Source organism: Lycorma delicatula, chromosome 5, assembly GCF_047948215.1.
Source record: "Lycorma delicatula isolate Av1 chromosome 5, ASM4794821v1, whole genome shotgun sequence".
NCBI lineage: Eukaryota > Metazoa > Arthropoda > Insecta > Hemiptera > Fulgoridae > Lycorma > Lycorma delicatula.
Window position 1 is genome coordinate 90,426,625 of NC_134459.1, and position 25,860 is coordinate 90,452,484.

Below are 25,860 nucleotides of genomic sequence, written 5' to 3' on the forward strand. Positions count from 1 at the left end.
TTCCACTGACTTAACAGAAATTTAAAGAATTGAATGGTGTTGTTTTTAACTGATAATTGTAGTATGTACAAGATATTCATTATGCTGTTTATTGAAATAATGCTTTTGGAGAAACAAGAATTAATGGTTTTTTTTTTTACAGTGGAAGATGATGAATTTGAACGTGCTGCTATTTTAGCAGAAAAGTACTGTGATTTTCAAATATTAGTAGAGTTATGTGATAAGACTGGCAACAAAGAAAGATTGAACAGCTATACTGCAAAATTTACTGACCAGGTAAAACTTTTAGTTTATCATTATTTGTTATGTAATTATTTCTGTCTTACATATAATGTAGAATTTCCTACATATACATATATTTAATTTTTAATTTGCAGGACTTTTCACATTTCTTATTTAACTGGTATATGAGAGAGGGTAAACAACGTGACTTAGTTGAACAGAGTTTTAAACAGAAACAGTTAGCTGAACAATTGACTGCATATCCATCATTGTCTTGGCTTAATGCTGTTTTCAATAATGATTACTTGTCTGCTGCACATACACTTCTTGATTTAGCACATAATGAGACTGAATTTTTATTAAGAAAAAAGGTAACTCAATTTATATTTTATTTATTTGTTTTTATTAGAATTATCCTGAAATAAGAAAGTTTGTTTACAGTTTACCAGTCATTTTTCTTACTACTAAAGTGTACCCATCATTCAGATACTGAAATGAGATTAAAGTAATATACCTTTAACTTTCTTGAATCTGTATCCTCAAGCATCATAATCACAGCTGTAAAACAGCTGATCAAATGCTAACTAGTTACTTCCATAACTCAGTTATAGTGAAACAACAAATCTAAAAGCTTGTCCTGAAGTGTTACTCAACATTAAGACAGTGATGGGTAAAGTGTATAGCCTGTGGACCTGATGTGGTCCCCAGACTGGTGAAATCTGGCCCATGACACAGTTCTGAATGGCCACCTACACACACTCTTTACCACATTCTAAACAGTTCTCTCAACCAAACATGCACATGCATTTCATGTTGTTGTACATCACATTCAAATCATATCACATCATATTCTTTCTGTATCATAGATACAGAATGTATTATGCATACAGAGTAGCAGACAGCGGTAGGTCACAGAACAGTTCCAGAGTGTTCACAACAGTAATGCTCGACAGATTGACTCATATTATCCTCACCACTCCAGCCACCACCTAACGGCCTAATACTCTCAGTCAGTCTGAATCAGTGGCTAGTTATGCAGTAGTTCTCAAAATGATCTCCTTTATTCTTGTCTGTTATTATAGTTTGCTATTTTGTAGTGAGTATGTGTGAGACATTTCTGATTTGCCAAGATGGCAACTAGAAAACCGATTCAGAGTGCTGTGTTTTTAAAGATGAGTGGACTTAGAAATACTTTTTTACAGCTTTTAAGGATAAACCATTGTGCCTTATTTGTAATGGAACTGTGGCCATCTACAAAGAATTTAACATTTCCTGGCACTTTACATTTAAGCATAACAATGCCAATTATGAAGAATAAGCTAGATGTATCTAGCTTTACATTTTTTAAAAATAGTTTTCAAAATATTTCTCAAAAAGCAGCTACACCTGTTAGTTATGTTGTAGCATACAATATTGCTAAAAGTAACTAAGCTCTTTCTGATAGGGAATTTGTAAAACATTACATGCTCCAAGTTTGTGATATTTTGTGTCCTGAGAAAACAAAGGATTTTGAGACTGTCATTTTGTCTTAAAAAACAATTACTTCTAGAATTAAAACAATAGTTAAACACCTATTGTCATAGCTAGAATCAAGAATTAATTAGTTCATTCTGTTCTGTTACTATGGATGAGAGTACCAACATAAATGATACTGCTCAGTTACTACTATTTATAAGAGGTATTGATGATAATTTTTGTATTACTGAAAAACTAGCATGCATGCGATCATTAAAGGGTACGTCAACAGGGTCAGACATTTTTCATGAATTTCAAGAAGGCCTATCAACTTTGAAAGTACGCATAACCAGTATATGCAATATTACAACTGAGGGAGCACCTAATATGACAGGGAAGAAATCTGATTTTGTGTGCATGTTTAACCAAGCATACCGTGAGAACATTGTATTTCTTCATTGTGTCATACACCAAGACACTGTGTAAATCTGTCCTAGATATGAAACACATGCTTGATGTCATTATGAAAGCTTGTTAATACTGTTCGATCTCAAGTGCTTACTCACAGACAGTTTCGAGTGTTTCTTGACTCAATGCAGTCTGAATACACTGATCTACTCTACTACACTAAAATAAGATGGCTTATTGCAGGACGCGTCTTCAAGCGAATTTGAGATATGAAAGAGGGTATAATTTCATTCATGCATGAAATACAGATGTTTGAAGGCTGTGAAATGCTGGAAAATGCCACATGGCTTTTGAACTATGCATTTTTCACAAATTTTCTGTGTGTCATATGAATAATTTGAATCTTAAGTTGCTAGGAAGAAATCAATTTATCCACGATATCTGCAGTCATCTCAAAAGGTTTAAAATTCAACTAGATCTATTTGCCAAACAGCTAGTAAAGAAAGACCTGTTCCACTTCCTGAGTCTAAACACAATAGTCCCAGCGATGGAAGACAAACTTGTAAGCTATGAGGAAAGAATGAAAAGACTCCATGATGAATTTGAATGCAGGTTTCAAGACTTCAAAACTATTGAACAAGACTTAGATATTTTCAGTATGCCATTTAATTTGGACTGTGACCCAGTGAAACCAGAATTTGAGCTTGAATTAATTTAGTTGCAATGTAACCCTGAATTGAAACAGTTGTTTTTCAACATCCCGAAATTAGAGTTCTAAAGTCCCTATCGAGATCAAGTTTCCCAAATTTGATATCTCATGCCCAGAAGATAACCTCCATGTTAGCATCATTCCGTGTCTGTGAACAAGTGTTTTCTGCCATGAAACTTTGAAAAAGTAGTATTAGAAGCCGATTGACAGATGACCATTTAGCTTCACTTCTGAGAGTCATTGCATCCCAGTTACAACTAGATTTTGAGAAACTTTTAGAAGTACAGTCACAGTTGCATTTATCACACACTCCTTCATACTCATTCAATCATTAATTGAGTTCTGTAACAATATATAATAAGATATAAGATAAATATAAAATTTAGCTATCTGTACATGTTTATTTTTTAATAAGTTTTGTTGGCCCACCTAGCATTTTCTTTTTTCTTTGGCCCTCTCCCAAAAATGTTTCCCTGTCACTGCAATAAGGATACTTAGGTATTAAGTACCTTGACTATTCTTTGCATGCAGTGACTTATTTGTGTGTGTTTTTTGTCATCAAATTGATATTTTTTAGTAACTAATAAAAGTCACAATAAATGATTGTTTACCACATTAGTACATGATTAATATATTGAAAGTATCTAAATTGTTTCTCATGCTATTATTTTTATTTTTGTGTTGCCGTAGAACAGAACTGTTAAAACATTTATATATACAGCATAACTCACCAGTTTTAATGATTCTCACTTGTAACATCTTTTGTTTATCCTGCCTTAAGCCCATCATAATAATGTTAAAATTTCTATTAACATTTTTTCTCATGCACAGTGTCGTCGTCCCCCCCCCCCCCCACAATGAAAAGCCTTAACAGCTATTGTTAACGTTTGTCATTGAACAGATTTAATTTTTCATTCCCAAGAAAATAAAACTAAGAACCAAAAGGTTAAATACCAAATTACACTTTCATAAGGTTTGAGTAGCTTAACATTCAGAAATTGACAGCAGCTGTAATGCGTGTTTTAATAAAAGAAACATTTTTAATTGTGATGAGACCAATTTTTTCCCAGGCTTTGCCAGTGAAACAATGTGTTTGAAAAAGCAAAAATGTGTAGAGGAGAAGATATCAAAAGAAATTCTGTTATGTTGGCTGTAAATATGTCAGATGGATTTGAAAGACCACTAGTAATCAGCAAAGCCACAATTTTTTAATGGTGTTAACATAAATTCAATAGAAATTGAATGTTATTCAAATAAAAAATCTTGGATGATTAGGGAAATAATGATGGATTGATAGTTAAGTTTGGTTATAGAATGGGAAGTTAAAATAGGAAACTCGTACTATTCTTGGACAATGCAAAATCCCACCCTAACATTAGCTTAAAAAATATAAAATAACTTTACAATCCAGTACAGAAAAAAGGTTACAGTACTTATTGTCAACAATGAAAGCTATGGATGCTGATGAGCTTTCTAAAAGCATTAGCGTGTTGGATGCAGTTTTATGGATTCGTACAGCTTTAAAACAGGTTACTTCTATGTCAATAAAAATTTTTTTTGTAAAAGCCAGTATTAAACGTTTACAAACTAACTTCAATTCAAATTGAAAATTATACTTAAACAAATGAAAATTCTGTGGAACAGAGTAAATTACAAGAACTTATTGAACCATTTGGAAACTACAAAGAGTACCCAGTATTGACGATGCATTCAACCCAGAGAGCATATCGACTGACATTCATGATCTTGTTGCTGCCTCAGACTTGATTATTTTCAAAACAAACAACAGTGACGACAATGAAAATGAATCCAGATTTACTATCACAAGTAAGGAAGCAAGAAAAGAGGTTAGAAAATTAAAGCAATTTTCTGTACAAAAAGGATTATTAGAAGGCTTTAATACCAAAAGTGCAGTCATCTATCGCAAAAAAATATGTACCAGGACTTAGTTCAAACTAAAATAGACCAAAAAAATTAAAAGTTTCAAAACTCAAGACCTTAATTATGAGAATTGAACACTTGCCATTAGGTGCTGTTATTTCAGGTGTACAAATAAACTAATTAAACTGCTCGAAGTTCTTAAAAATTGAGTTTACTTGGAAATGAGGACAATTTGGAAGCTGCCATTTTAGATTTAAGCGAAACTTGCCTCCTTTAAAAGGATGACCCTTCAAAAGGCCATCAATAAATTATGTTATAACCTTACTGCCTGACGTTGTAAATACATCTTCTTAATTGATTTTTTTATGTACATTGTAATTCCTTATAAAGAAAAATGTATTTAGTGCTTTATGTTATTAACAGTGTTATATAGTGTTATGTGTTATATTGAATAGTTCAGAAAAAAACAATTAACAGTTTTTTCTCATCTTACTATAAGGTAATTTTTTAAAGTCTATACTTTGCAATGTTTATAAGCAAATGAACATTTTTACATCATATGATATTGCTAATTCACTTCAACCTTCAAAATTAATTTATTGTTCTTTACTCATAAGTCTTATGTGTTCTAGTAAAAGATATTCATGAAACAGTTAGGCAACAGTCTAACCAAATGTCCACAACGTTCACCTGAGCAAAACTAACCTCACTTATTAGTAGATCCTGTAAATTAATCTATTGAATGAAGATGATTGATGTAGAATTGATGAAAAAATTTATACTTTCTGTTATCAGACTTAAATGGTATTACAATAAATTAAAAATATTCCGAGATTGAAATAGATTTATTTTTTTCTCATCAGTTGGTTAACAGAAGTCGTAGCAACTACTGAGTAGTGAAAATCATAATGTAACTATGAGTAGTGAATAATGTCATATAGTTGTCAAATGCAGTTTAGACTATTTTATCTCATAAATTTAGAAGGTAAGTGTAAAAACAATTATGTTGTTTATGAACTCAAGATTTCTTACTAATTGCAGTTTTTCTGGTATAATGCTATTTTTCTTCAATTTCATGAAAAAAAAACATCAGTTCTGTTCTTAGTACCATTTTGAATTCCTGCAGTTTATTTATAATGATTTTAAAAAAAAATTCTTAAACATTCATTTTTGTTTATTTCTGTAATAATTTACTGCATAAATTTTTGGTTTTATACAGTCTTTTCCAAAAGTGACAACAGTATAAAGTTTGTTTTGTTTTTGTTTCAAAACTTTATTAATTTCTAGTGATATTTTTCTTTGACAGAAATTAAATATATTGTGAAAAATGAAAAGATTCATCGTCAAACATGTGAAATTGTAAATGTTTATAGTATTTGTTGTTCTTTTCTGGAAGGAACCCAAAGTTAAGAAAGAAACTTAATAGATAAGGCTCTAAATGGCACCTTGCTGTTTGTGTGTCAAGATTACAACTTCAAAAATTTAATGTTTTACTTTACTTAAACCTTAGATACAAGCTCAAACTTAATTAGAACAAGAATACATAGTGTCTTTATAATCTGATTACACTTGTGATTTAATAGAATACTTAAAAAATAATAATAGCATTAAGTAATTTATTAATATTAACATAGTGTATGAAACTTTATAAGGTTGTAATACTAGTATTGTAACTGCTTTTCTGAGTTAGGGTTTAAGTAATGTATGTACAAAAGGTAAAAAAAAAAATATAATTATAAAACATAGTAACATGTCGAAGAAAATTTAGTACTTAAAGGCCATTGACTGTTTCAGATAAAGTAATTAGTTGATTTTTTGGAGGGGAGGAGATTGGGCATTTTAATACCACACTAGTAAAAAAAAATTGTATTCTGATGGTAGTGGTGAGAACTCAATATAACAAATAATTCAGAAAAGATTGCTTAATTATCACATATGCAAGAGGAAAAATTGATTTTATTTTACTCTTAATCTAGATAAGTGCTTCAAAATATGGTAACTAAAATGACATCATGGATACAAAAATATTGTACATATAACAGTAAAAGTAATTTGTAACCAGTATTAATCATTGACAGTATACCACCACACTGCAACTTAAGTAAATTCTGTTAATGTTTGCTGATGTTACTGACTGATTTAAAAACAACACTTTGTTTTATTTTAAGATGCTAAAATCATAATTATATGAAGAAATTAACTTGCGTAGAAATACAAGGAGATGATACCTGTTAGATCATTCATTCTCAAAGCGGGTGATAATGCCCCCTTGTGGGTGCTGGTGGCCTTCAGGCGGGGTGGTAGAAGGTCCACAGAAAATTGGGAGCAGCATTCAGGCAGTCTAGGAAGGCGATTGCTGATTAAAAAAAAGGCAAAAATTATGTTTTCCTGATATTTCAAACTAAAATTAAATACCTACTACACTAGTACAAAAAAATTAAAAGAGTACTTATATTTTATGATAAAAAATGATTTTATTCAAACTACTTTAACTTTGCAACCAAGAGGTTTAGAGAGATGAGTAAAAAAAATTAAAGCGTGAATATTCTACTTTTTGACAGTATACTTCAGACTTCAAAAATCATCAAATTTAAGAAAAAATCAGTGAGAAGAAAAGTTTTAAAAATTTTAAAGTTTTTCTTCATGTTTGATTGAGCGCATGAGGTAAACAAAATTTTTTCAGTAAACTCCATTAAAATTGTTTAAAAGCTTAAGACATTAGCTTTAATTTCTTTTTTGTATGTCTCTATGATATTTCTGAACCGAAAAATTCCACTTTAAAGAGAAAAGGCCACTTTACTTTTAATGCTGCATATCTCCCGATCTAAGCACATATTGATACAGATAAATATAGAGATTAAAATGTAAATTTCATTTCGTGGTTATGCCACGTTTAAAAACAATAATTGAAATTGCTGTTTTTAAGAGCACATCTTAAAAACAGCAATTGCAATTATTATTTTTAACAGATTGTAAGTTTAAAAATTTTGGGGGCGCTAGAAAACTTTTTATTCTCAAAGTGGGTGGTTAGCAAAAAAGCTTGAGAATCAAAGTCTTAGATGAACTTTTGAAAGAAATTGCCTATTGAATTCTCAGACTTCCATTTTACCAACTTTATTTGAATCCATTGAGGTAGGTAGGTCAGCCATAAAAGACAATAACTCATATTTTCGTATTTTTTTTTATGTCAGATGTTAAAATATTGTGTGAAGCTAGAATGAATGAACTGGTTAATGTGTTTAGAAACACATAAAATGTAAAATGGGAAAAAATTATAAGCAGAATCTTAACTAACAAACTGTTAATTTATGAAGCAGTGAAATGTTCTATAACACAGTAAGAAAGTAATAATAGTAAAAGTGGCAGTGGCAGTTCTAATAACTTTATTATCTTTGGATTCCAACTGGATTTTGGGATATCTTAGTTAAAAATTTCTTCTTGCAGAAGATATTAATAAATTATTTTTATGATATTTGTCTTTTTTTTTCCAAGTAACAACAGGCTGTCACTTGATTACAATTACTTATGAAAGATTACATTTTTACATTTTATTTAATGATGCTTGTTCATTGAGCTATTATTTTTTTAATGTGGTTTACAAATTTTTCTAATATCCAGTTGAAATAATGTGAATGTGATTTTGTAAATCTAAAGTGTATGTGAAACTTCTAGGATTATCAGTTTCTGCCTTAATCAAATTCCTGTTTTATTTACAGACTATCTACATTTTACAACTATTTAAACTTATTAGAGAAATTAAAATTTAATTTTTTAACTAATGAGATTAATGCTTGCTTGTTATTAATGTTGAAGAACAAGTATTATTAGTCAGTTGTTAAAAATATATATTGTTCATAAAAGTAGGGTTAAGATTGAGATAATCTGATATATTTATTTTTTTTTTAAATCAAGAACAACAGTAATTATTTACATAATTTGTTCTTTAAATTTTTCAGAAAGTAAGAGTTTTATTTTTTAACATTCTTGCATAATTGAGCTTTTGTGAAATTTGATCTCTGTTTTTATATATTTTTTCAAATATAAAAAAAATGCACATCCCTCTAAATAACTTGCCACAACTTATAATACAGATGTTACTACAGATCCTGAATATTTATTGGGTATAATACTTCTTTCAGGTATTCTGTCACTTATTACTGATAAAGTACTGCAGTTAGCTCTAGACCATTTTTATATACACTAGAAGCTTTTACTTCTTGTTCATCTAATTATTGTAAGTTTAGATGCTTGTGAGTTTTCTAATAATACATATGAATATGTTCTGATGTTAATTTTAGATAATATACTATTAAACTTTATTAAATATTCGTTATCAATTTCATCTGGTTTTTCTCATTACAGTCTATGTTGTCTCTTGGCAAGTTAGCTCTTTTAGCTGGTGGTTGTGAAGGGAATGAATTAGATCAAGTTAATGTAGCTCTTGATTTAGTTACACATCAGGAGGATTTACCAGAAGCAGTTTTAACTGCATATGGGTACAGTTTTGATACTGTCAGAGTATTTTCACCTCCTGAATTGATAAAGGTATGTAGTATATAGTTTACTTTTTAAAGTAAATTGTAAATTTTTTTTGTAAAATCTACTTTGCATGTAATGAGTGTTGATTATAAAATTCTTAACCTGAATATATCTTTTTTGTATTTTTTTTTTTTTTAATTTTACAACTACCCTACTTCTATATATAATCACTAAAACTCTGAGACAGTAAACCTTCAACTCCTTAATCAAGTAGAAGACACTCGTGGCTAAGTATAGACCAAGTGATTTATGAATGGTAACTGAGAACATCCCATCTGAATTTTCACCATTAACAACTGCAGAAAGTGTGTGTCATACATGTTCATTGTCAGCTGTTTATATTACTGGTTTCGGGTAACATAGCATAACTTCAAAGTTGTCTTTAATTCATCCTAATAACATCATAAGCATCAGCCATTCACCCATGGATTTTACTTGGTATTACATTTTGAAAGAGCAAGGAAAATTTTACAGTTTACAGCAACATCAATATCTTATTCCTTTTTAAACTTCCAAATTTCAGAAATTAACAAAGGGAGATGTAGCAGATCTATCAACATAGAAGAAGCATATGCTTCTGTAGATAGGCAAGGATTATGCCAAGGAATATATTGATATTATTAAGTAAATGTTGTATAGGGGTTATAGATGCAGAGTAAGAACAGTTTATAGAAATAAAGAATGGTTTAAGATAAAAAATGGACTGAATCATGGACGTATCTTATCCCCAGTATTGTTTAATGTGATTATGAAGAGAATGAACTGCCTGGTGAGAAATAATGGGAGGGAGAAAAAATAAAATAAAATTTTTTATCACTTGGGAAGTGAGATCTCTGAGGGTGGTATGATATATGATAAAATATCAAAAAGATTTTAAAAAGGGGAAAATTTGTGTCGGGCAATAAAGCATATGGAGTATAATAAAAAGGTACCAGAAAAAGCTAAGATCATGATTATGAATTATACTACATGCCTATTGTATTAGAGAATCATGGAAGATGACAGAAAGGAGTTGGAGTAGACTCCAAGCAGGAGAGATGAAGGTCCTCAGAGCAATAAAAACCAAAATCAGAAGGGATAGGATAAGGAATATAGATATATAAAAAAGAAACTAAATGTGGAGAGCATGGACAGAGTTGAAAGGATAGTGTTGGTATAGATATGTTAACAAATTGGATGAGGAGAGATTGCCAAAGAAAATGGCTGGACTAGAGATTGACAGGAGAAGACCGAGGGGACGAGACGGAAGGAGGGAATTAGGGATAGAAGGAATACAGTTGGCAGTAGGTCGTCGACAAGTGGTAGGAAGATCAAAGAACTTGGAGAGGTCATGTTAACACCCACACCCAGCATTAGGAACAGGACAAGTATAAATGTATAGATAGATGTAGTAACTAATAGGCTATATTTTTTTTTATTTTATGACCAGGTATAACCTATTATTTATAATTATGTAAGATGGTCATATTAACATTTCATGAACTATGTAACTGATGTAAACATACTACCTATACTTGTATATACTATCATATACATCCCCTCTACTTAATGTATCATTTCATGGCTGTTTTACAAGAAAATATTTTCAATAAATACAAGAAGAGTTGTAATATTAATCTACAGTAGGGCCTCTCTTAATTGAGGAAATTGAGGGTGTTGTTGGCCCAGGTAACAGAATCCGCAGCTAACAGAGACCTTAAGTTTCATTTTTGAATTCAGACAACAAACTACATTAATATCGAATTAGTAGCAGAATAAGCCACAAATTAGAAATAATTACATTATTTATTATTTTATTTACTGTATTTATTATAATAAAATCATTAGTCACTAATAACTCACTCTTCATTGACTTGCATAAACTTTAATTTGATTTTTTAAAGAAAATGTCTGTCACCTTCTTTTGTTTTAACTTAGTAACATGGTCCACAGCAGTGTTGAACATCATTTCATTGTTTCAAATATTAGAGCGCTTTTATGAGAAATACATTCCCTTGGTTGTGCCTAATTTTTTTCATTTTCATCAGTCAGTTTGTCTTCGTCACTGGAGATTTCATTAACCTCTTCTCTCACAACTTTCAGTTTTGTCATCATCATAAATTTCAAATGTTGGTTCCCTTGAATCCGATTCTTAACAGTCTTCCACTTCATTTTCCTTTACGTTTTCATATACCATTATATTTTCTAGTAAAGCACAAAACTCCTCATTCAATGGCATAGTACAAAGGTTTCTTGATTCTTAACTTGTCGAATAACTGGCCTTATGCTTGTAAATAATTTATTGATTGTTGTTTGATCGATTGAATTCCATGATACTACCAACATATAAATTGCATGTTCTATGGTCAGTGCCTTTAATGTGGACATAACTTGAAGCTGTGATGCTAGAATATGAAATAACATCTTTCATTTATAATATTATTTTATTGCTGCTCTGACACCCTGATCCATAGGTTGACAAATAGGTGTTACATTTGGTAGAAAAAAATTGACTTAATGTTCTTTTTATTCTCACAAGCATGAGTTTAATGAACACAGTGGAGTCCAAGAGGCAGAGCCCTCTGGCTAGACGGGAATGGTGAGCTAAGGAAGCCATGACTGGCTAAATATCCACTGATTGCAACGGCAAACATAAGTAACCATATATAGTGTGTGCAAAACTGCGACAGGTATGCTAGTGTATATATATATTATAAAATACAAAATGAAAAAGGTGTTGTAGGAATTAACTTATATCCTTTTAATTTTATCTTAATCATTTAGAATTAATCTTTGTTGTAATGTGGTAAAAGATACATATTGAATTAAATTTCTAAAACAAGACTTACATAAAAAGTAATAAAAAAGCTATTATCACTGCATTCTGATAGTTTTGGTGTATCTACACTATACCTTCATATCTCTATTAAAGAAATCCTTGGTATGAGAAGTAAACCATTAAGTATTACTGCAGGCATTTCACTTGACATGTAGAGAGATAGCGTATGTACAAGCTGGTTCAATAGTTAGTAGATCTTTTCCACCATCATTGAATGGCTGTGATGTTATTAATAGTTATAATGTTTTAAACTGAAAAACCTACAGTTGATATTTTATCTTAATAATATTTATTTTATAACAGGCCTATTTATTTTATTTTATAGGAAAATGTTGTAAGATTGCATCTTATACTGTAAGTATTTAGTCCAATGCAGTACTGAAATATCTCTGATTTAACTTCTAATAAAAATTTTAAAAACATAACTCACCATCAGATAAATATCATAACTCCTCTACTCCACTCCCCAGAATGATCTGGTTACAGAATTAGTAACCAGATCGCTGTCATAGACACTGCAGTCATCGAAAATAACTTTCATATTTTCGTCTAAACATATAAAAGATTCCACTGCGTTTTCTAAAATACCTAGTTTAGCTTTATATTTATCTTCACATCATAAGCGATTATAAATTTTTGGTTACCTTTGTTCAGAACCAATAGAACTAAATTTATCCGTATAAAAATTAACGACATCTTTATGTATGAAAATTATGTTGGGTTGCCAACCCAGTTTTTCACATTTCACCACATCAGTTCAATGGGATTTGGTTTGGCAGGTAGGGAGGCAGTTAAGACATCTTGGTGTTTTTCTTTTACAATCTCATCAATGGCATATTTCTCACAGTGCTTTTTGTTTTACTTGATAATATTATACAACTTCACTTTCAAGGCAATTTGAGATATGTAATTATATTAAACTGAAGCATTTGAGATATTATAATTATATTACACTGAAGCCAGTTTACCATAATTTCCTTTCTAGCATTTGAGTTTACAGCTTTATTAACTTTTACATTGTGATAAGGCGCATTGTCTATCGTAATTAGTTGTTTTCTGTTTTCAAGTAGTTTAAGAAGTGATTTATTTTAAACCCATTTAGAGAAATTAGTATAGTTCATATCATGGTTGTAAACCCCTGTTGTACTACTAGATTTCCTCCTCATCCGACAATCCGATATAAATCCCATCATTCTTCATGCATTCAAAATTATTGTCCTGTCTCCTTTATTAATAGGCTTTTCAAACATGCTGCTGTATTAAATTTTCCAACTCACATTTTTTTTTTTGCAAATGATTGCCATGGATGTACATCTCATCTGCAAAAACTATTGAATGATTTGCTTCTGAATTCATAAAAATTTTTTTAATACTTAAATCTTTGATCCCGAATATCAAACCTTTCAACCAATGTATACTTATTAGATAGAATTTCAGTCCATTTAAACCCTGTTGCTATAAGAATCCTATGTAATGATCGGCTTGAACCGTGAAACACATTATCGTCCTTCTGTTTTTTTGAGTATTTTATTAACAGAAGTTAAACATTTTTCTGAAATGTATTACGAATAACATTGATATTTAAATCATCAAACCGTGTGACAGGTTTTGGCCTTTGAGAAGTTTTTTTTTTTGGTGTTGAAAAAGACGCTGATGAATGTGCTGTAATTTTTTTTTTCTTCATTTTTTTTGCAAGTGATAGACCTATTTGAGACATCAGTGTCTGTACTAATACATTTTATCATTTTCTTAGGGTCAGTTATAAAGTCACCTCCTTTTTCTGCTTCCTCTGTTATGACATTTATGACATTAGCCACAGTTTTATGGAATTGACTATGAAATAGTTTAGTTCCCCCAATTTTTGACATTTTAAATTTCACTTTTTGACTAAACTATTCAAGTATAATATCACAACAGTATTAATTTACAAAAAAAATGCACAGCTAATAACTGGACACAAAAAATTAACTGTTACAACCTTACTCAAATAGTATACAGTGAAAAGACGAACAAATGCTTGCAAATCACTGAAGCTGACAGTTGTGTAGAACAAACTGAACAGATTCGTAAGATTTACAATACGTGATTTCAATATGCGTACATTTGAAGAAATGGGCAATAAGGAACGTTTCAACAATGACTTATTATAGATGATATCTAACTTTTAATTATTGAGCAAATTTTAGTTTCTGTTATATTTTATTACCGTATCTTTAATTTATTTATGGCAATGAAAATAAGAATCAAAACAAATATGACATAATTAGTCATTTTAATGACCAAGTAAACAAGCTGTTATAGTTATGCGGTATAGTTGTAATAAGTCAACTAGTTATTTGAAACAACTATAGAGATGGGCTGGGAGGCATAGGAAACAGGGACTATGCTGAATGAGCCATGCACCAAGTGAAATGCCTACAGCTGTACATAGTTTTCTTTAGTGAATTGATAACATATTTTTATAGAAACATTTTTGTACAGTAATTTAAAATTTTGTTTCATTTCTCTATTCATTATATTCAGCATTAACCATTTTTCTTTGCAGTTTTACATTTGTGAAAGTAACCCGACAAAAAGTGAATTAGATTTTAAGAAGGCTCTTGATTTATTGAACTTCATAGAAGATGAAACATTAAAAGCTGAATTAAAGTAAGTAATTTTTTTTATCATAGCCTGCTTTTTATTAGTCTAAATCATTTGTAGAATCTATAAAATTAGATTTATTGTAAATAAGTATAAAAATAATGTAGATCCATACTATGTTTGCAGTAACTATTATTTTACTGTTTTTGTATTTATTATGCTACAATCTATTCAATTCTCCAACATTACAAAAAATAACTCCATTTATTAACATTAGAATTAGCCTCTCACACTTACATGTACTGCATTATTACATTTTACAGAACCTTTAGTTATCAGCTCTTATATCACCAAATAGGAATCTATTAGTTCAAAAATAAAATTGCAATAATAATAATAATAATGTGAAGTGCAGAATGTCTACACCATTTACAACACTTTCATTTTGTTACATGAAAGAATAAATAAGCAAGAGTAAAAATTATCATTTATTCCCACAAAAGTATAAAATTAATTTTCAAACAATCCATTCTCTGTTTTGTGATTGCCATTAGTCAGTGCATTGCTGTTACATTTTTAACTATAAAATTATATTATAAGAGCTACTCAAATATTTACTTGTTTAACATTAGCTTCTTTCAAATTATTCACACACCTTTTTTTTTGAAAAAACTTTCATTAGTGTATTACATAAGAAAAAGAATGAAGTGTACTGTCTTACTCAGAACATAAACACTCTAAAAGTAATATTTTGTGGATTTATCCTAGTCCTTCTCAATTCATCAGTTACAAAGTGTGCAACAATATAATTCATGCCAAATTTATTGTTGCAGTTTTTTCTCCATTCTTTAAAAGAATAATTTTCTAGTAATTCTAGATTGACCAATAACAAATTACACAATTAATGCAGGAAAACATAGTTTAATGGGCTAGTTGGTCACTCAATATCACCTTTCTTTATTCAAAAACTGTAAAATATGAAAATGTTTTGTCCTCAAGACCAGTTTAACTGGCATATTACGCTCTCTTGTTATGCATCTGCAATCTCCCAAAACTTAATTGAATTTTGTGTGAAATTAAACTTCATTTGAGTAGTCTCACAAGAATGTTCCAGTACACTAGTAATTACAAAGAGATCAGTATGTTTTACACTTAAATTCTTGTTTCATGTGACCAAATTCTGTTGTTTTTCCTCTTTGAGTAGGTCCTTCATTAGTAACTATACTTAAGAAGGTTGATTCAAAAGTTATTTAACATAATGGAATTGCACTGTTTCATGATACATTGAAATAAAGACAAAATTTCCTTTGCCTAGTTACAAAAATCTTAATTTTGTAATAGAAAGTTTGAAAGTTACTGGTGAAAACAAAATAGCATGTTTCCAACTTTGCACTGACAAGCCATAGCTAATTGTTAAGGTTTAGGATCATTTTACCGCAATAACCTAGTTCGAAGCAATGAGACATAGTTTCAAGACTACAAGTGATTCTCATATGCCACCCCATGCAGAGTCTTGTAGAGCTCAGTGGCTTTATGCTGTGTCTTGCTTGTTCAAAATGTGTTTAAATATGATTAATTTTTTTAAAATAACTAGTTAAATAAAGTGACTCACTCTGTAAATCTACAAAAATGAATTTCCAGATACAGAAAATTCTTTTACAGAAACAGTTCATTTAAAACAAACCAATGAAATACCTCATACAAATAATTATAAATTTAAAAAAAATTGTTCTAATTCATATATATTCTTTCAATTTTCTAATACATATAGATAAGAATTTACATAATTCATAAGAAATTATAACATAAGTGAACTACACTCCTACAATTAGTTTCTGCTTAATGCAAGACCATCAAATCATTTAATTTCTACTTTCCTTGTTCAATTAGACAATATCACACTTTTAAAACAAATAGAAAACCTAAATCAAAACATTCATTGCAAAGTAAAAAAAAAAAAATATGCCTACTGATAGAAAATGGCATCAACCAATCATTCAAATCATTCATATTTTCATAGAAGATGATTTGTTTTAAAAATACCCAAAATCACACAAAATACTAGTACATGCTGATAAATATATATATTCATTTAAATTTCAATGGCTCTATTTATGACAATGAGCGAACCAGAAGCACATTTAACCATAGAGATACATAACACACCAAGAAAACAATTAATCTTTTTTACTGTCCGTATTGAAACAAAGCATTTGTTTCAGTATGTTCTATTAAAACAAGGCACTTACTTCAATAACAGAGATATTGATAGTAATTTGTAAATTTTACTCGGACATAGGAAAGTTTAGTTCAAGTTAGTTGAATTTATTCAACTAACTTGAACATTATAAATACATTAAAAATGATAAAATATCCCAGATACAGGAGTCTCTGTCTAACAGTGACTGTTAAAGGACGTGATTTCTAGTGCTCTTTGATTGTGTGTACCTGAATAACATTTTCAGTGTCGTCACCAACATACCGTTAGAACGCCCAGTTCAGCCAGCGATAGTGTTATATCTTTTGTCTGACCTTCCAGTCCAACGGGATAAGTTTTAGCATAGTTTACTTTTATTTTATTTTAAATAAGTGTCTAACAATTAGTTAAATATGTAGATTTTATTTTTAGGCTTACAAAAAAGTAATTATATTATTTTCAATCTATTTTATTGATTAAGTAGTGATTAGTGTTAAGTAAATCATTTTTACTTAAATTTTATTTAGTCATTCACTGATAGAGACTTTTCCAGGTTTAACCGCCCACTTATATTAGCAATTTACACTAATGTAAGCTGTTATCCACTTAATTTTTTTTTTTTTTAAATAAGTTAATTTTATTATTTTTGTGAATTTAAACTTATACTAGTGTTAAAATTTAGATTTTTTTTATTATTAATTTTGGCTAATGACAACTAATCGCATACCACCTCCTCATTCTCCATCCCCAGAAATTTCCGGCGGAGAGTTTCTAACCTTGGGAGCCCGGAAGAGGGCCAAGCACAAGGCGTTGGTAGCCGTGGACATTGAGTCATGGAGCCAACAGCAGTCGCTACCATGGAAGTTACAGGGGAAACCTCCTCACAACCACCGGTCAAGAAGCAGGAGAAAATCCCGCCCATAATGTTGGACTGCTAGGGAGTGGCCCACTCCCTAGTAGTCCAATCTCCATAGTTCATGGATACCTGGTCACAAAGAGCACCGAACTCTCAGTAAGGCTGCAATTAAGCAGCAAAGGTGATTTCCAGGAAGTGCAGAGCTTTCTGCACTCAAAGGGTGCAGAAAGCTCTGCACCACACTTACCAGCTCCCTAAGGAGAGGGAGCTTAAAGTCATGGTCCAGGTATCCCCTTTGGGGCCACCTACGAAGAAGTGGGAGAGGAGCTCTCCTCACTAGGCTATGACATGGCATCAGTAAAAAAGCTGACCACAAGGGATGGTAGGGAACCCTTACGTGCCTTGTGGCACTTAAAAGAACGTCAACCACCAGGGGCATCTACGATCTGGACAGTATGTTTTGCTGTAAAACATACAGTGACATGAATGGCGTGACGGCATTCATGTCACAAGGGGGCCCCCCTCAATGCCACAGATGACAAAAGTTCAGCCACTTGTTGAACTATTGCTGCAGGGCACAGCTCTGCGTCAAACGTGGTGGGAACCACAAAACAACGTCTTGCCTAAAGTCGTGAGAAGAGTCCGCATCATGCGCGAATTGCAAGGGGCCTCACCCGGCAAATTATAGAGGATGCTCATATTATATGGATCACTTGGCCTGACAGAAGGGCACCCCATAAAAATCCTAATCAGTGATCAGGATTTTTATCCAGGCGTAGCTGGACGCGAATCGCCAGGGGGGTAGCAAAACCCCAGCCGCAAGAGCCTACGGCTACTCCGGCGGTGGGAAAAGAGGTGCCACCTCCTCCCACAACGCAAAAGCCCGAACGGGTTTCGGCGACCGAAAAGGTGCAGCCACAAAACTGACCAAAAACAAAATTAAGACTACCCCAAAGGCGACAAAAGAAGCCAAAAATTCGGGAAAACCACAGCAGGTGATAACCAAAACCCAAACTGTGGCAGAACCCACAAGCCCCACCGAGGCTCGGCGCCCACAAAGGTGACGTCAAAAACACCCAACCGCCTCGACGGGAAAAAGCCAGAAGCCGCATCCTCGAAGGAGAGTGCCCGGGACGAGGCTAATAAGGTTTTACCAACTGGGAAGGCAGTTCGCAGTACACGTTGGGGTATCCTTATCGACTGCCAGGGCGATAACCGCTGGGGATCCCCTGGGGGGCAGTTCTTTCACCGATTCTGTAAACTGCATATACAAACAATATGCCGTTGTCAGAAGGTGTCAACACCGCTTTATACACCGATGATATGGCGTATTACTAAACATCTCGAAATATGGATTACGCGGTCGAGAGACTTCAACGGCAACTGGATTTAGTGGAGCCATGGCTTGATAAGTGGAGAATAAGGGTCAACGGGGAAAAGACCATGGCCATGCTATTCACATGCAAGCGATGCGCTCTCCCAGAAAGCTGGAAATCTCAGGGGAAAAAATACCTATTGAGACAAAAGTTAAATATCTGGGAGTAGTCCTGGATAAATAGCACCTTTGGGGAACATGTACGAGGGTTATTTTTTTCAAGGTCCAATCGGTTGCGAAATAAAAACCCGCACAAAAATCGGATGAACCTTTGCGCATATGTGTTGCGCAGTGTCTCTAGTATGGCCTTCAATCACGCCACGTCACTTCGTTTAGTTCTGAACACGCAGCTAGCATGTAAACATGTCTACAACAATAGCATCTCCCGCCAAGTGTGAAGTGCGTGCTGTAATTCGATTTTTTCAGGCTGAGGGGTGTAATGCAGCTGAAATTCATAGACGAATAAGTAATGTGTATGGTGAAACTTCAATGAGTGACAGCAAAGTGCAACAATGGTGCAGGAACTTTAAAGCAGGCCGTACAGATGTTCATGATGCAGGCGGTCAGGAAAGGAAGCGAGTGTCAACCTATGATCTCGTTGAGCGAGTGGATGAGGCAATTCGAGAAAATTGTCGGTTCACAATTTCTGTATTGAGCGATTCATTTCCTGAATTTTCAAGGTCAGCTTTACACCATTGTGAGTGAGAGACTTCAGTACCACAAACTGTGTGCGAGATGGGTTCCCAAGATGCTGTCCAACCATCACAAAACAATGAGAATGGACGCCTCCCTAACGTTTCTCCAGCGCTACCACAATGAAGGAGATGATTTTTTGAACAAAATTGTCACAGGGAATGAGACATGGGTCCATTTCAAAACTGAAGAAATAAATGAACAATCCAAACAGTGGATGCATTCTCATTCTCCCAATAAACCAAAGAAGTTCAAGTGAACCTTCTCCAACAGAAAGTGTATGGCTACTGTGTTCTGGGACCGGAATGGAGTTCTCTTGGTGGAATTCATGGAACGTGGCATGGCCATCACTGCAGCCTCATACTGCGTGACTCTTCAACATCTATGAAGGGCAATTCAGAATAAGCGGAGAGGAATGTTGTCATCAGGCATTGTCTTCATGACAATGCTTGGCCGCACACTGCAGCTGTAACAAAGAAGCTCCTGCAGCGTTTTTGTTGGGAAGTGTTTGATCACCCACCATATACCCCGGACTTGGCTCCATCTGATTTTCACCTCTTTTCTCACATGAAACTCTGGCTAGGAGGACAACATTTTGGCACAGACATAGAGCTGCAGACCAGCGTAGAAACATGGCTGAAAACAGGTGGCTCCATTTTATGACAAGGGTATTGGAAAGTTGGTACCACGCTACAACAGATGTCTAAATCAAAGTGGCAACTATGTAGAGAAATAGCGTAACTATGTAAATACTTATTACAAATAAAAAATTTTTATTTTCACTGTGGTTTTAATTTCGTGACCGATCAGACATTAAAACAATAACCCTCGTAAAATATGTTACCCAGAAGACAAAGGCCACCAGGGCTCCCATATACCCAGTGCTTAATAGGTTCTAGCACTGAAAGAACTTCAGAAAACGGACTGAAGGAAAATATTGCTGGAAGTGCAAAGCATATACACGCTTAGTATCCCCGTATCAGCCCCAGTCAATTGTTTCTTAATGGTCTAAAGAATCTGAACACAAATATGAGATCTATCTGTAAATAAAATCTATAACCACCACAAAACAGGTAACCTGGCAGATAAAATAGTTCTGCAATTAGTAGGGAGAAAACAAACTCCCACTAACCTTGCGTTCTATTCCCCCTAGATACAAGAGTTAGAAAACAGAATTAAGTCAGATACAGAAGTTAGAGTGTGTTAGAAAAAGTAAGTACTGTTTCCATTGATGCCCATCAAAGCACTACAATTGTCACTTTGACTCAAGAGTGCTGTTATTCCACAGACGTCATTACAGGAAGCACACTACCTGTTTACAAATTGTTTCAAATTTAGAACTTGTTTAAGACAGTTTACTCATAGTAAAGGTTAAAAAAAAAATGTAAACACATAGTTTTGGCCATGGTTAATAGTGCACATGGATGAAGCAGTAATTACAACACTGTGATGACAATGCATGGAAGTAATACTTAACTTTCAAACACGAATTCTACTTCAAATTAAATACTAAAGGGATTTCATAACTACTTGAAAAAAAAAACACCTGTCAAATTACCCGTATGTATTATGTTTGAAAGAATTATATCATTTTAAATGACACTTTTTTTTCAAGAATGTCTTTATGGGTAAAATGCAACTAACATAATAATGTTTTTACATTTCATTTTCAGAAATGAAATCTGGTGTAAAGCTATCTTAAGAGATTCTTGGACTGACCTTGATTCAAATACACCTTTGCATGCTATTCAAGATTTATTATTTTTTAGACTTGCTGAACTTTGTATCACTTTAGGTAAGGTTTCTTTATTTCTTCATACCGTATTTTTTCTTAGTAAATTAGATTTTATAATAGTATTTTCTTATTGGTGTAATAGTATTTTCTTATTTATTATTATGTGTTTTTATATTAAATTTAGATTTTTAAGTGAGACAGAAATCTGGTATACTACAGTATTCTGCTCCACTGAGCAATTATCAAGAGTTTTTGATAATTTTTAACCTTTACTTTCAATTTTGATTTTTTTGGTTCTGTGTCTTTAATTTTATTATCTTAGAAGGGAGCCTTTTGCACAACCTATCAGAATTAGGTAAGTTTTATATAGTTTCTTTATTCTGTTATTTTAACTTTTATATTTTAAAGACTTCGTCTGCGATATTAGTTTTGAGTTTTATTTCACTTTTTTGACTTTTGTTTTAATAAATTCTTATTATATGATTAATATTAATTTTATACCTTATAAGTTTTGTTATTTTGGAGCTATTTTACTCTTTTATTAATAAAAATTCCGGGCGATGATAACGCTCAGGCGTTTTTCGCCCCCAAACAAACAAAAAAAAACTGAGCAACCAATTATATCAGACTTTCACATTTTATATTTACTTAATAAGTGTTTTGACAATTCTCACCTTTTCATATTACTTAATTCCTTTACAATAGATTTGAAAAAAAAAAAGATATTAAGTTATAATCAGTTAAAGGAAATAGTATGCAAAAATATAATCACTAAGGTCATAATATTCTTGAAAAGAGCACTTATCTTTTTTAGTGTTAAGTAGGCTACAGGTTTAACCCCAGAACAAATGTTTTACATTCTAATATTTTACTTATTTCTGTTGTTTAGGACTTTTTAATTATAGCTAAGGTTGGTTGACTTCAAATTAATGTATAAAAATTTACAAAATTGCCTGACAATTCATGCATTGATACATTGTTTTTTTTTTACTTTATCTGTAGTATTTCACTCTTTGTGACTACCAGGTTGCTATGTTGGAGGTTCTGTGGACTCACTTTAATCCCAGAAATCCCATTGTTATACATTTTCACTTGCTTTTGATCTTATTTTGTACAAATTCTTTGTAGGAGATTCACAAAAAAAAAAAAGAGTACAGTGAACAAAGTTTCAACCTGATTGCTTTCACTTTCAGATTCTTACTGTACTTTACTGAGGATCATTTCATTGTTCATTTCCATTGTATTAAATTACTTAAATATCTTCTTTTTAAAAAAACCCCTTTTGTTAAATATCCTAGCAGAAACAATTTTAATAAATACATTGTGTCTGTAAAATAATAGGGTTTTAAATGGTTGTAACTTTGGAACAAATTATTGAAGAGAGATGAACTATACGTTAAATAAAAGAGAAACAATCCAAGTTTCTTAGCTATTCAGTGTTGCTCCTTTAGTTGCCCTACAGATGTTAGGAAGGTATTCAGCCTCTTACCATACTTAGCAGAGAACATCTGGCGTGATAGAAGAAACAGCTTCAGTGATCCTTTACTCTAAATGGTCCAGATTTTGAAATTGAATAGAACACACTTGTGTTTTTACATAACCGCAAAAACAGAAATAGAAATAATGGGGGTAAGGTCTGCAGACTATGATGGCCAGGCAATCTACTCTTCTTGTCTGACCCATCACTCAGGAAATGTTTCATAACAAAAATCCTGTATGATGGCAGCAGAATATGGAGGAGCTCCATTTAATTGAAAAATAGAATTCTCCACTATTTGGGATGCTGTATACCCATCTAACATATACAGGAAGATGTTCCCTGTCCAATAGCGCACCACACATTCACTTCTTCACTGTCATGCTGATGTTCAATAACGGCATTTGGAGGTTCAGTACCCCATACACAAACATTATGCTGATGTATTTGTCCAAAACATGAAACATTGCTTCATCACTGAAAATGAACTTGTTTAAAAAACCATCATCCTGCTCTAACTTATCCAGAATGTCTACAGAAAAATCAAATTGTTTCACTTTATCCTGTAGATAAAGTTGTAACACCTGCATTTTATACGCATATAACGTAACCATCTTTTTAACACATTGTGAACACTTGTTTTTGGAATTCCCAACTGCCTAGAACATTTCCACACGGGTTTCTTGAGGCTACGCAAGAAACTTGTTCGCAATGTTCAATTGTTTCATCAGATACTGATGGCCAACATGGAAGTGTTTGCTTCAGTAGGCTGCCTGTTTCTTGGAGTTGTTTGTCCAATCGCCAAATGTTATTTTCATGCACATGACTGTATTCAAGCCTAACACATGTAAGTGAGTCAAACATAGCAAGCAGCAACACACATTGAACCTTCCTCTGCACCACAAACATTACGACCAGTGCAACATTACATGCTGCTTGTGTGTACTGGAAACACAACACACAAACACTAACTTCTGCATATATAAACTTTGAGTGTTTCTCTTTCATTTAATGTACAGTTCATCTATCTACAATGCTTTGTTTCGAAGCTATAATCATTTAAAACCCCACAATTATTTTATGGGACACTGTAAATTATTTATCTACAGCTCCAAAAAATTCTTTTAAACAAAAAAGTAAATGAAATTCCAGACACAAACTTCTTCATGCAAAAAAAAATCATCCACCTTATAATAATTAAATGGTTTATAATAATCATTAGTAGGTTCACTAAAATTTGGGAAACAAAGTTCTGCCATGGTTGGTCGGTGACATGATTAATGAATGACAAAGACTTTTGTTCAGTTATCTTTTTATTTCACCTCTCTTTTGAACTACAAAAATAATCAATTATGTTGTGTAATTTATCAGACATGTTGCTGTCAACTCTGAATAGACATATTTTGCATATCTGCTAAATTTTAATAGAAATGCAATTAAAGTTACAGAGAACAAGTTATAGAAGAAACTTAATTAAATGTTTATTCTTAAATGTTATTACTGATTAAATGTTCAGAAGAAACATTTATTGATTATATGACTAATATTTGCTACATTAGATGCAATATAAATACACAATAGAAACCCAATTATCCAGAACTGATGGAATTGCACTCAATTCACTGGAACTATTGGTTCCAGTGTATAGTTCCACTGGAACTATTGGTTAACCAGATGTTAGTTTTGTTGTCTTTAGCATTTACTCTTTGAAATCTTATTAATATTTTAATGATAAAAGACTTTTTTCTCATAGGTAAGAGCAGCAGTCAAACCAAAGAAAGTGGAAACATAAACAGTGTTCTACTTTTGACAATGTCAAGTGTTATCTATTGTAATCCCACTATGAGTAACAATTAAATTTATTTTAAATTTGAATTAAAAATTTGTAGTTAATTTAATAATATATTGCGTCAATTAGAGAATTTGTTCTTATCTGTTATTATTCTTGCCCAGGTTACTGCAGTGAAATGTTTGCTTAGACATATATGAATTGTGCTCAGAAAATGGATTATCCACTCTCTTAATATGCTAACTCCACATCAAATGTTGGCTTTTAGTAGTTAAATTGAGTGTATTCCATTCATAACAAAATATTTCTTTATTCCTTCCATTATTTTTTCCTCAAAATTATTTTCAAAGATTTCTTTCATGACCTGACTAGTCTGGATGATCAATATTAACAGGTTTATACTATAATACATAAAAAAACATTTGGCAAGTTTTTATTTATGAGCGGTTATCTCTAAAGTAAAGACCATTTCATTATAAAAAAATTTATTCTGAAAACTTTGTAAATGTTTTTATTTCTTTTAAACTATATACCTTACTCTATTTCTCTATATAATTGCAACATGAATTAAAACATTTATCGTAGCAATACACCAGCTTCAATATACCCTCATCGTATTCTTCTGTCGCCAGTCCATTTAGCCACCAATTAATAGCATTTTTAAGTTCATCTTCATCCATGAATTGCTTACTCAAAAACGCTTTTAATTTACCAAACAAATGGTATTTAGAAGTAGCTAATTTCAGACTCTATGGTAGGTAATGGTAAATTTCTCAAACAAATGTTCTCAGTAAATCACGTGTCAGACCTGCAACGTGTGGATGTGCATTATCATGTAGCAGGATGACGCTGTTGCTGATTTTGAATGGCATGCCATAACTTACATAGAGTTTCACAGTAGGCTTTTGCACTTATTGTCTTTCCATGTGGCATGAAATCAATCAGTAGTATGCCAAACTAACCCCAAAAGACTGTGGCTATCAATATGCGTCCAAATGGTTATGGCTTGACCTTTGTTGTTCTGGTTGGTAATTGAGAATGATGCCATCCACTTGACTGCCATTTTCTCTCTGGCGTGTAATACAAAATCCATGTTTCATCACCAGTAACAATGGTCACCAAT

The 25,860-nt window shown here is 32.2% G+C and overlaps 1 protein-coding gene across 5 annotated transcripts in view; it reads left to right on the plus strand.

Annotated features, from left to right (window-relative positions):
- The window catches only part of Nup133 (nuclear pore complex protein Nup133), a 99,079-nt gene that overhangs the window by 68,740 nt on the left and 4,479 nt on the right, over positions 1-25,860 (plus strand). For all 5 annotated transcript variants that reach the window (XM_075366626.1, XM_075366627.1, XM_075366625.1 and 2 more), the window contains 5 exons: positions 143-276; positions 378-593; positions 9,038-9,220; positions 14,578-14,681; positions 21,410-21,531. In XM_075366626.1, coding sequence (XP_075222741.1) covers positions 143-276; positions 378-593; positions 9,038-9,220; positions 14,578-14,681; positions 21,410-21,531 — 759 coding nt within the window. The remainder of the gene's footprint in view (positions 1-142; positions 277-377; positions 594-9,037; positions 9,221-14,577; positions 14,682-21,409; positions 21,532-25,860) is intronic.